At 37.8% G+C, this 12,489-nt stretch overlaps 1 protein-coding gene across 1 annotated transcript in view; it reads left to right on the top strand.

Annotated features, from left to right (window-relative positions):
* Nucleotides 1-12,489, top strand: part of STK39 (serine/threonine kinase 39) — an 80,195-nt gene that overhangs the window by 19,582 nt on the left and 48,124 nt on the right. The window contains exons 3-8 of the mRNA XM_051787784.1: nt 1,663-1,775; nt 6,701-6,809; nt 8,089-8,230; nt 10,339-10,394; nt 12,048-12,157; nt 12,259-12,360. Coding sequence (XP_051643744.1) covers nt 1,663-1,775; nt 6,701-6,809; nt 8,089-8,230; nt 10,339-10,394; nt 12,048-12,157; nt 12,259-12,360 — 632 coding nt within the window. The remainder of the gene's footprint in view (nt 1-1,662; nt 1,776-6,700; nt 6,810-8,088; nt 8,231-10,338; nt 10,395-12,047; nt 12,158-12,258; nt 12,361-12,489) is intronic.

Below are 12,489 nucleotides of genomic sequence, written 5' to 3'. Positions count from 1 at the left end.
GTAATCAAAGTAACAATGTCTACTGAGGAATTCATTAAAGTGATGTGGATGAGTCTTACCTGAGCTGAATTGTGCTGACTTGGTGGTTCCTTCCTTGGGACTCCTTATTTAATTTTTAAAATCTCTTAATTCTTTTATTACTTACACTATTGGAATTTTTAAAGGCTTTGTTCTATAAGCAGACAGAACAGGACATGTCAATATTTGTCTGTGACCACATCCTGCAAAAACATGACTAGTTAGTCCTGTTGAAACTTTTTTTTTTTGAAGATGAGCTCAGAATTTTGTCATGAAATTCATAAACAGTTAAAAAGCTTTGTGATTTGAGTGAAAACATCATGTGAACCAACAATACATGAAAATAACTAAGCAAATAGCAATTAAAACACGGACAATAACTTTCAGTCATGAGGTATTGTTGGTGCTGTTTTCAGATGTGCAGAGGGAAAAGCTCTCAATTGTTCTTAAGTCGGCTGGTAACTGAATCCACGTTTGTAGAGCTTGACAACAAAAGGCTTTTTGTTCACAATTTGTATTCATCTAGGACTTGCCAAATAAATAGAACGTAGTGTATAAGCAGGCCAATATAACACGTTTCTCAAATGACTTACCAGAAATCCATAATTTATAATAAAATATTTACAATAGCAGGTAGAAGCTATTTGTTGGAGTATTTTAGATTTCTGCATGGATGAGCATGATGCAATTACTGTGAGGAAGCACACACTGCTGTATTTGATGGGGCAGCAAGATGTGCAATGCGAACAAAACTTCCTCAGTATTACTTGCAATAATTTCATTAATTTAGTTAGGCAATACTGACTGGGGCAACGCTGGTGGGTGCTTAATAAAAGAAGCAACAAGACCTTTTACTTTTGTTATTCACAAATAAAGCACACTAAAAATTATTCTATTCCTTTCTCCCAGATTTGTTCAATTCCCCCAGGCTTTGTTATCAGCATAGTTGTGTGGCCGTATGTGATTTGCGTGCCAAGTAAGTGTGACTGACTTTCTCTGACGGACCATTCAGTAACCTTCATCTTCTCACTGGTGATGTGATACTTGTGCTTCCCATGCTCTTTGTGAGAATCAGCGTGCTTTTCGTAGGATGTTACTCTAATCACGATGAATGAGCAGGAACACTGGTGGAACTGTGGAAGATTTGGCATATACAATTTTTCTGATATTTTTCTGTTCATTGCATAGCGGGAAAAAAACCTGGTTAAACAGGGACTGACTTGAAAGAACACACAGAAATAACATTTGATAAAGCACACCCCCCACCTCAGTGTGTAAGGCTTTTAAATTGTATCGCCTGTACAGGTCATGTTCTTAGAACAGCTGTGTCTAAAGACAAAAGTGTAGTGGTTCCCAAACTATGAAATGCGTTGAGGTGGTGGTTGTGTCTTGAAAAATGAACACATCATTTTAAGTTGTTGACTTCAGAATTTTTTGTGGAGTATGGAACAGAAGCTTTGAGGTTTTTCTTCTCCATCTGAGAAGAAAAGTGTCTTGCCTAGTGGAAAGGTATGCATGTGGGGAAAGCAGTGCAAAAGGATAAACAGCAGGTTTGAAGTTCTTTGTCGCTTGATGTTTCTATGTTGGTCACTGGTTTAGACTCCCGTTGTATTAAGACTATGTTCCTTCTGTGCTCTTTTTCAGGTAGCGGTGCTACAGCAGTTGTCCAGGCAGCGCTGTGCAAACCCAGGCAGGAACGTGTAGCAATAAAGAGGATCAACTTAGAAAAATGCCAAACCAGTATGGATGAATTACTTGTAAGTAAATCGGGCAGCAATATATTACATGGAGACTTACCTTCTGTTTTGGTTTTGTTTTTTCCTTGGTCCAAGAGTGAGGGTAGAATTTTATGCAGGATGTAAAGGAAGGATTTGAAAATAATCTGGAAGACTTTTTACCCTTTCCTAAAAATATTACTTACTAATGTGTATTTTCTAGTGTCACAAAAACAAGATCTGTAAACTTGAATCCCAGCTTGGGATAACTGTGGGAAGACCCTAACCCCTTGTTTTCTAGAAACTCGGTTTTTAAGAGATTACTGTCTGGTTGTCTGTCTTTTCTTAATACTGAGGAAAGATATATTTTCCTGCTGTTAAACACTGATTAAAAAAATGAAGGTAAAATTTAGTAGGTCTCTTTAAAACGTCTAAACCACCAAAACATGTTGGATTATTTTGTGATGATAACTTTTAAGGAGATAAGGAGGAATGGCTACATTTTCATTTACATGTTAGCACACATTTATCTGATAGGCCATAAGAAGCTGTTTGAGGAATGCTGTTTGTTTGGGCCACTGATCAGAGAAGAAAAGGACCTGTAAGAGGCCCTTTGTAAAGGAACTGCAAGAGTTTTTCCTCTGCGCTGGTTATGGCAATCCAGACAAAGTCACAACGAACTGTTAAAATCCAAAACCTATTGCTTTCTAATGCTCCTAGTTAGGTGCTTATAAGACTAATGCATATTTATATATAGGCAGCATAACAAGATTTTAAGGACACAAAACCATTCTAAAAGTGAGAACACTCTCTTCTGTTCCACAGGTTTTACTACTGCCTAGAGACTGTGGGCTTTTTCTAATGCAGAAATTCCTGCCTCTGAAGGAAATGATCTCCTCAGCAGGGAATTGCCAGTGCAAAAGATATCTTGAATTTGATACAGAGGGTATGGTCCATCCAGTTTCTTCAGATAAAATGGCTTTTTTACAGTGGAGGACCCAAAATGCTCTTCCCCTGGTGATTGATGGCATTCACCTTCAGTTTATGTGACAGCTTGTATGCGACATTGTTGTGTTTTTTAAGAGGATTGTAGTAGTGGAAGTTGCTTCTGGGGTAGTGAGAATTCTGTCAACTAAAAGCTCAAAAGATAAATTCTGAACTGTGTTTAAAAAGAGAACAGCCCAAGGTGAGACGCTGTGCATGATGTATTAACATCTACAGTCCACAAAGAACATTTCTATAAAAAGATAAATACTAATAATTGTAACATAAAGTGGTTTAAATTGGATCTTTTTAGTTAGAATTTGAACTAATAATGGGAATTAAGAATTAAAAAGTTACAACAAATAAAATCAGACAAAACTGCCAAAAATCTGCAGGAGAGATTCATGTGGTCTAACTGCAGTTAGTTACCAGCTTGTTCAAAGTTACCTAACCAGGTGCTTGAGTGTCTTTACTGTTGACGTGTCTCCACTGTCTGTCAAATGAGGCAGTAGGTCTAGAATTTTTGGTCCCGTATTGCTTTCTTTTGGTACAAAGACAATTGTCCATACCATCTTTTTTATTTTTTAACATAAGTCAATTTCTGCTTTTCTGTGCTCAGGTTTTTTATTTCTTTTATTTGTTGATCTGTTTTGATCTGAACATAAATTCTGTTTTTCCCAGTTCCTGGTTAGCAGAGTTTAAAAAGTGCGTACACACATGTGCATGCATATACATACATAATTAGCTTTTCTCTGTGAGGGTCAGTATACTTGCTCTGACTCAGTTCTAATAGAGAGATTTAAAAATTAAAAAAAAATTCTATTTAAAAAATAGATACGTTTTTCTGGAAAGGGGCATCATTGACCTTCAAAACTCTTGTTACAACTGTACTAATATTTTTATTTCAGTTGATAGTATTTAGAATACTGTTGCATTTTTGGCAGATTTTGAGTCTAAAAATTTTGAGTCTAATCAGTTTTTGATCACTTATTTTCCTGATGGAACAATTTTTATTGGCACAGGGATGTTCTAAAGCTGTCTGCACTCTGAACACGCTGTTTTGTAAAATGCTGGTGCTGAGTGCTTGCGGATGGTGTGCATGGGCACCCTTCAGGAATTCTCAGCTGTGTGGCCTTCAGAGAAGTGGAAATGCAGCAACCCTGGTGCCCACGTAAGCAGACTTAGGATTTGGGCCAGTGTCAATTAAAATAGAAAGGCAGTGTGAGAGGGAGTTTAAATAATACTAAGGTTACACAAACTGCCAAACTCCTGAAATTTGATACTCTGTTTCCTGCAATATCCTGTGTTCTCACTATTGTAAGCTAAGTTTAACTTAACCCCATGAACCAAGGAAAAGGTTCCTGTCCTTAGTACTGTCCTGACTGGGTATCTTCCCCATACTCTTACCTCCATTTTTTTTTTAAAACAATCAAAAACTCAAAACTACAAGACAAACAGTATTCTGCAGAATGGTTGTTTGATTGAACAGTGTTTCTAGGCTGTTGGTGTTGGTGTTTCTGTTCTGGATAGCCCTTGGAGGCAGCCTCTCTGGAGGAGCCCCTGGCCTGTTAGGGGCCATGCCTGGGTGCCGGTGGAGGAGCCCCTGGGCGAGCACCTGCGGAGGGCTGGCACCTGCCCAGTCACTGGGACCGGCCCCGTGGGCACTGCAGCCGAGCACTGAAAGGAGCTGTCCTGCAGTTGCTTATTAACTGTGTCACCCACCTGCCCTGAGGCCGACAGACATTTTTGTGCAGCTGCTCAGTGAAACTGGATCAGGAATAACCTGGCCAAAATAGGTTAGCTTTTAACCTGGGCATATTGCCTGGTGCAGAGTACAAACGCTCGTGCTAGTGCAAGGCAGGGAGAAGCAGAGGGATGAGGGAGAGACGGAAATTGCTGTTACGGATTTGGTGCCGTTGAATGTTTAAGGATGTGAATGTGAAGGAGGTTCCGGATTGTTTTCCTGGATGTTCTGTTGCAAGTTGCTTCCCTGGCAGCATATTTTAACTGAATTCTTTTCTCTCTTATCTGTGCATATCAAGGGCCTCAAGCAAATAACTGAAGTTTATGAAGGCTTACCATTCTGTGTGTGATAGGGGCTTTCTAGTACTGCAGGTCTGAAATTAATTCTCTCCTGACTAAAATTTCACCCCTTATCTCTCATGGAATGCTTTCTGTTTGTTTATTTTTGTTTTGCAAGGAGTCTTTGAAAAAAGTCACCAAAGCTGAGACACAAGGTGCCTTTGGCCATGGCTACTGTGGTAGCTCAGTTTTTGCCCACAAGTTGATGCAGGTAGATAAAATATTCAAAGCACTTTTCAGTTAAAATAGTGAAGCTTATCTCAATCAATTAGTTACATTTCTGCATTATTAATATGTGAGAAAAAATAGATAAGGTGCATTTTTGCTCAGTAGTGGCAGGTGGACTTTTTGAATTATTGTTGTATTACCAACATAGGAAAATAATAAAACAGTGTAAGAAATGAAATAGTAATCAGGAGTAGGAGAGTTACAGTTCATGGAATGGGTAGCTGAATTAAGAACCTGAGGCAGTGATTTGATGTGTGTTTAAGACGGAAATGTGCCCCACATGTCTGTCTTCTGTTTTCCACCTACTACCTTCCAGGGGAATGAGGGGAGCTGTCTTGCAAATTACTCTTGTTATTCAGTCTCATTGACTCATTATCCAAGCATTCTTCCTTCTGTGGTCCAGGACTGAGAAGTTGCCTAAGGAGGAGGGCTTTGGACAACAGGACAAGCTGAAATGTGTCTCAAACTACAGCCTGACTTTAATAGTCACCAGCAAGCATAATGAGATTAAATCACAGTCTTTAATACATATAATTAACTTTTTATTAGAAAGCAGCTGTGATTTCAAGTGCATTGCGAATAACAAAAAACCTCTTTCAAACATTTGCTGAATTGACGTTGGAAGTTGAAAATGGCATTTGTGGCAGCTTTAATCAACCTAAGTGGGACCTGCACAGTGCCTGCCTTGCACAAGTGCTGGTGAGTCAAAGTGTAACACAGGTCCACCTCAAAGCAGTTGCTTTTCATGGAGAAAGGAGAGGTGGAAGAGTTTGTTTTTGAGCTGGATTGGCCCCCTGACTGGCTCATCTCCAGGACCGTGTTCTCTAGCACCAGGGATGGATCAGAGCTGTGTGGCCAAAGGTGGAGTGGGAGAAGTAAGGTTGTGGGAGCTTAAGTTGGTGTGAGGCCAAACTCTCCAGTACATGTTCCTATGTAAAGGATTGGCAGAACAATGAGAGCTGCCAGAAAGGTGGTACAGAACAAATATGTGAAAGTGTGAATAGAAAAAGGACTCTGCTTGAATTAACAGATATAAGGCTGTCATTCTTAATGTGTACAGCTGTGGCATGTCATAGATGGTGTTACTTGGTAGTGCCACATTGTGCATCTGTTGGTAACTGTAGGCTCCTCTAGTCGGTTGTTTCCTCTGACTTTTGGTCTGTAACATTGCTTTTTCTCCATTTCTGTTTGATTCCGTGGCTCTGCTGTCCACCTGTCCATCTCACAGTAGCTGAGCCACTGGTGCTGTGTCCTTTGTCTGACAGCTTCCTTTCTCCTTTACCACCTGCTCCCATTCTACTCTTCGTATCCCTTTTGAACAGGAAAGGCAGTAGATTTTGATCTTGCCCTGCATTTTGTTGTCCAGCCTGTACCCACACCTTCAGCTCTTGGAGACTACATTGCTTACTGTGAATTTGGAACTTTAAAGTAATTTCTTTGCTGTTCTCAGAAGAAAAGTGATGTAGCTGTGCCTGTATCTCCTGGCCAAAGCAATAATGTTTTTTTTCTTGCATGCAGATCTGTAGGTAAATTGAAATGTTTGAATGTCGTGATGCATATTCTGTATATACTTTAGTTCTGTTATAGTATTTCACTTTGGAAATTAAACTGTCTCTCTGTGCAATCAAAACTGATAGCTGGCTCTGTTATGTTGGGCTTTTTATTTCTTACAGAAAGAAATTCAAGCAATGAGTCAATGCAATCACCCCAATGTGGTGACCTATTACACATCTTTTGTGGTGAAGGATGAACTTTGGCTGGTTATGAAGCTGTTGAGTGGGGGTAAGTTACTGGTTTTACTTGTTCAGCTGGAAGGAAATAGTGTGATTTTTTTCCTAATGTACCTTCTTTGAGTTAATTCACCTAAACAAAGTAATGAGAGGGGGTAGATACTATATAGGATGAACCTTGAGATGTAGGCGTGTTATAGCATGAATGTGCAAGCTGAAAATGTTTGTGTATGTGTATTTATAGTACAGGCTAAGAATTACTGAGATACAGTAGTTGCATCAGCAGAATTTAATTTTTGTTCTGAATCAACATATCAAAAATCTCTGTTAAGGCTGTGTAGGGAAAACTGGTGAGAATTAAGTCAGTTCTGTAAGCGTGGCCTTTTTTTGAGTTTCTCTAGAATCCACTCTATTTTTGTAAAAATGCGTATGTTTCTGAATTCATAAAGAGTGTTATTCCTTATTCAAGGAAAATTCATCCTAGGACAAGTATTACACGTGTTGCATCCTTCTTCTTGCTTAAACTAACAAAACACTGCAGTTTTTTATCATGATGGTTAATGGGATAAAATACTTATTTGATTCTGGGAGAGGAGAAAGGAGATGAATGTGCTTCTAGCTTAGAAAAGAGAGACTCCAAATTAAGATGTGATGGTCCTGGTTGTTACATGATGTCCTTCAAGATTAGTCTTGATGGAGCAGACTAATGCACCATGATGCTAGAAAACAAGGATGGGAAATGCTCATAACACTTGTTACGTCACATTGATTGAATTGGTCAGTTCAATCAAAAGCAAGCATAGAACATGAGATAAACCAGTGATTCATGACAGGAATTTAGTATGAGCTGTTGAATAATGCTTGGTTAAAACCAAAATGTTTCTATTAAATGCCTTGAAATTTATAATAACTGAAGTTCAATGTCAGACTGTATCACTGGGAAAGTTGTCATCATGTGTTTGCAGAGAATATCTTCTTCCAGTCTTGCAGCTCTGTGTCTACATTTTGAACACAAGAACCATAATCTAAGGTGGATAATAAACTGTTGCAGTATGTGTCTGTTTAAATGTGGAGTACTCCTGAATTTTAAAGTGGTCACTTAGCAAGATGGATCATTAAGTATTTTTGACAAAAAGCAGTGCTCTGTGTCTCCTTTGAACAAGTTAGCGGTGTGCTTTATTCTAACAGCTAGTTACATGAAGTATTTATATGTACATTCAAAGATTTAAATTGTGGTAGCATAGAAAGACTGAAGAAATACAACTTTCTTAAGAATTTGATATGATAATGCTTTGTATTTGCTTTTTTTCCTTCCTGGTTCTGCAATACAGGTTCAATGCTTGATATAATAAAGTATATTGTCAACAGAGGAGAGCACAAAAGTGGTGTGCTTGAAGAACCCATAATAGCAACAATTCTTAAAGAAGTTTTGGAGGGCCTAGACTATTTACACAGGAATGGACAAATACACAGGTAGGAGCATATACATAGTGAAAAGCATTTTCCACATTGACTGTGTAGTTTGTTGCCACTTGTCAGCTGCAGTGGCCTGGCTAAGCAAACTGTGTTGCCTCTGTCACATACTCTAAATACGATCAGTAATTATCAGATGATAATGCTGGAGCAGATGCTGCAATCTTGATTGCAGTTTGTCACTAATAAGTACTTGCCTGGTCTTTATGCTGTATGTCTCTCTTCCAGTTGGGTTAGACCTGTGCTGCGATAAGAATGCCAGAGCTGGGGTCTGTACTCCCGTGCCTGTTGGTGCTCCAATATCTAATCTGATTCTAGTTTATGTGATATGTTTTGTGACTTAGTTATTGTGTTGCACAGTAAAACCTGTAATCTTGGGTGCTTAGGCACTCCTGTACAAATGTGAAATTATTTTTTTCTTGGTAATCAGTAAATATCTATTACAACTCTACTGATCTTTTTTTATGACCGTATGTGAAGCTGAGTGTGGTACTATGAAACTACATCTTAGTGTGAATGCATCTAGTGATTGCTCTCTTCTTTATATTCTCTTTACATGCCTTGCACCATGTGAATTGTGCAGATCTCCTGGGGTGGTCTATAGGTATCTGCTGAAAGAACCCAGAGGTTGCTCTCACTGTTTGGTTGTTGAAAGTGCTGTACTCTGACCTTGCTAATTAATTTTACTGTAGTGAATTTGTCTTTTAAGGAAGGTGCCTGCACTGGATTCTCTCTTTCAAGCATTAGCCTATTATAATTACACAAAAACCAGATTCACTGCAAACAGGACTCTGAGAATGGAGGTAGTGCAGATGTAGCACAGTAATTGTTCTTTGTGTACTTCTTATGTCTCGTCTTAAAAGTGAACTGCTTCTGATGTAAATCAAGAGCTATTTCCTCCTTTTGCAGAGGGAAAATTGAGATAAATGGAGAAATAAAGAACAATTATCTTGACTTCTGGTCTCGAACGCCCGAAGATCTGCCTCAAACCTTAATTCATAGTCTTCTGTTAAGCTGATATTGTTGTGAAAGGCACATTCATGAGCTTTAAGGATAACAGGACTCTTTGAGGTCAGACTTGGGAATTCCCCTCATCTCTTCGTAAAGTACATTAAAAAATATAAAAAGAGAGATATCTCTTTGTTACATGTGACATTTCTCTATTTTTATAAAGTCATCTGTAAACTGTGCCGTACCACAGAAGTCCTGTTAAAGATGATACAGTGTCCTTCTTTTTCCGATGTACGTTGTAGGTGAAAGCTGTGGTATAATTCAGTGAATACTGTGTCAGGTGGAATTTGCTAGTTGGAGATGTTTCCAAAATTATTCAGAGATTTTGTTTTGTTGTTTCAATACATTCTTGTTTATATATATAGGGAAACAGATTATGTTACCTTTCAGTAGTGATGCATTAAGAATGGAATGCATGTTTCTATAAGAAAAATAAACAAACCAAACCAAAACAGCCACAGAGGTTTCTTCTTAACGTTATGTGTGAATAGTGTGTTAAATGGATATAGTTGACACTTTAGTACATGCTGTATTTTTGACACATTCAGTGCCAAGTAACTTTTCATCACTGTACCCCATAGCAAAATATGGCTGCTATTCCTGAGCTTTAATAGTTTAATTGGATAGAAGTGTACAGTACATTTACCTTTCTTGAAGGTGGGTGTCTTCTCTGAAGAGGTCAAAGAGGGAAAACTTTTTTTTAACTTCTCTTTTTCAGTAGTGGTGCAGCTGGATGTGACAAAGCACTAATTCTTGGTTTACAGCTCTGAAAGCTCTCTATTGGTGAGAATATATTTATCAAAGGTGGTAAAGTAGACTTTGGACCTAAATATTCATCTTCTTAAAATCTATCCCTGAATTTGTTCATTTTATGCCAAAGCTGAATCCAGGTCTTTCTATAGATGAGAATTTGTGAGAGTTTGAGGTCTGCACTGCGGTCTGTTGTTATTCAGTTACATTTTATACTTCAGTTTCTTTTTTCTGCATTTTAAATTTGAAAGTGGTATCTTGTAAAACTATTCAGTATGCAATATTTATTTGTTTACATAAACGTGCACATATGTACTTTCATGCTAACCTCTGTTTGTACATTCTAGAGATTTGAAGGCTGGCAACATTCTTCTGGGTGAGGATGGCTCTGTACAAATAGCAGGTAATGGCGGTTGTAGAGTAATGGATAAATAAAAGAAAAAGGTAATTGCAGCTGGATCAAGGGCAATAGATACAAGTTTTTCTGTTGGCTTTTAACTGTTTCTTTTGGAGTGCTGTAGCCACAAGTTACCCAGTTATGGATTTCAGGATTCTTGGTTAACGGTATGTGATTCAGAAATTATTCAGTGTTTCTCTGTGTCCTATCAAATGTATAAGGAAACTTTTTAATGTCCTTTTATGTTTCCTTTTGATTTGCCCGTGTGCCCTAAACAACTTAAAAATGGTAACAAGTCATATTTCTATTAATTTCATTTATTTCTGCAAATAATTATAATAGTTCTTGAGGATCCAAAAATCTGTATGTACTGCCCTTCATAAGGACCTTGGCTATAAGTTAACTAGTCACTGAGATGCATGAGATATATCCCACTGAGGATTACTTTTGGCATATCTGCCATTTGTCTTGCAGTGGTCTCAGTTGAATACAGTTTAGCATCTTAAATATCCCCTGAGTGTGTTGATGTGCTTCTTGAGTGGTAGTCTGTAAGAATCAAATGATTTGGTCTCATAAAAGCTTCAGTACCGAGAAAGGCTCATGTCCCATCTCTCAGGTTAGTGTGAGATTATCTGGAAAGCAGAGTGAGGAGGTGGTGATACCTGCCCACTCTCTCAGCATACTGCCAGGCCTTTCACAGTTTATAGCTGGTGACCGAGTGTTGAAAGCTGTTTGTTTAGCAGTCCTTGGTAATAAAAATGGCTGTAGACAGAAGTTGTATTTTTTGTATAAATGATGCTTTCAAAGTACCATGTAAACATATATTTTGAGGGTTTTAATATACCAGTGTAAAATAATAACAAAACTACATTTTCTGTAGTTACTGGGGTTTTTTTTTCAACCTTAAAATCAAGTAACAATAAGAAAACAATAGGAAAATTAAAAATTGAAGTAAGTCTACAGTAAACTACTGTATTTCAGTATAACTGGATTGTAAATAGTACAGTTAAAAATATTCTTCATATAGCTCCACTGAAAATTGACAGTATTTCTCCATACATTGGTAACATGCTTTTTCTTCCACTTATAGCCCAATCTCTCCCATTCCGCTGTCACTGGCGTAGTAAACAGTTAACAGAACACTGAGCCTTTTTTTTGGCATTTGGAAAAAGCTATTTGTGTCCTGGTCTACTATTAAATATATATTATTGATGACTTTACTGTTGATCTTTGGTTTGTCAAATCTCCAGAAATATTTAAATTGCGTATAAAATTCCCACTTGTTCAAATCACATTCAAATTTAGTAGCTGTCAGAAGTAACTTCTTGTCTTTGAACAACAGCAGATGCAAACTTTGGCTCAAAGTGCATATTTGAAAACCTTAAGTGACAGATGTTCTGGAATCCTTTGTAACCTTATTCAGGAAGACACATACTAGGAGCTTGAACTTGAGAGTGTTGTAGCACAGATCTCCCAAATAAAACTATATCTTCTATTCCATAGCATTTCATGAACAGTGTGTCGTGGAACAAAGGTCAGCTCTACAGTGGAGAGTTTCTATAAGTATACTGTTATGAACTGACTTAATTTCTAAAATGTAAAACTTTTGCTTTGTTATTGGTAGTTTAACAGATTTTGACTTTTTTTCCTTCTTCCCAGATTTTGGTGTTAGTGCATTTTTAGCAACTGGAGGTGATGTTACTCGTAATAAAGTAAGGAAAACATTTGTTGGTACTCCCTGTTGGATGGCCCCTGAAGTAATGGAGCAGGTATTTCTAATGTTAAACAAAAAATTAAAAACATTTTCAGTGTTTTATTTTTGGAACTTGAGACATTATCACCTTGGTTTTCCTTTCTGATTCTGTTTCAGGTGCGAGGTTACGACTTCAAGGCCGATATGTGGAGTTTTGGGATAACAGCCATTGAGTTGGCAACTGGAGCAGCACCTTATCACAAGTACCCTCCTATGAAAGTAACAATCACTTTGTATTACTTAATGCTGTTGGCTGTATTATTAATGCTGCTAGATAGCTAGTACTACTTCATTTTCAATAGGAACTCACGATATCTAAATAGATGTATTCTGTGGAGTATTTATTTT

The sequence above is a fragment of the Manacus candei genome, unplaced genomic scaffold (assembly GCF_025592945.1).
Source record: "Manacus candei isolate 608988 ecotype Guabito, Panama unplaced genomic scaffold, ASM2559294v1 h1tg000023l, whole genome shotgun sequence".
Classification (NCBI taxonomy): domain Eukaryota; kingdom Metazoa; phylum Chordata; class Aves; order Passeriformes; family Pipridae; genus Manacus; species Manacus candei.
Note: the sequence above shows the minus strand (reverse complement) of the source record. Positions and strands in the feature narration are given on the sequence as shown.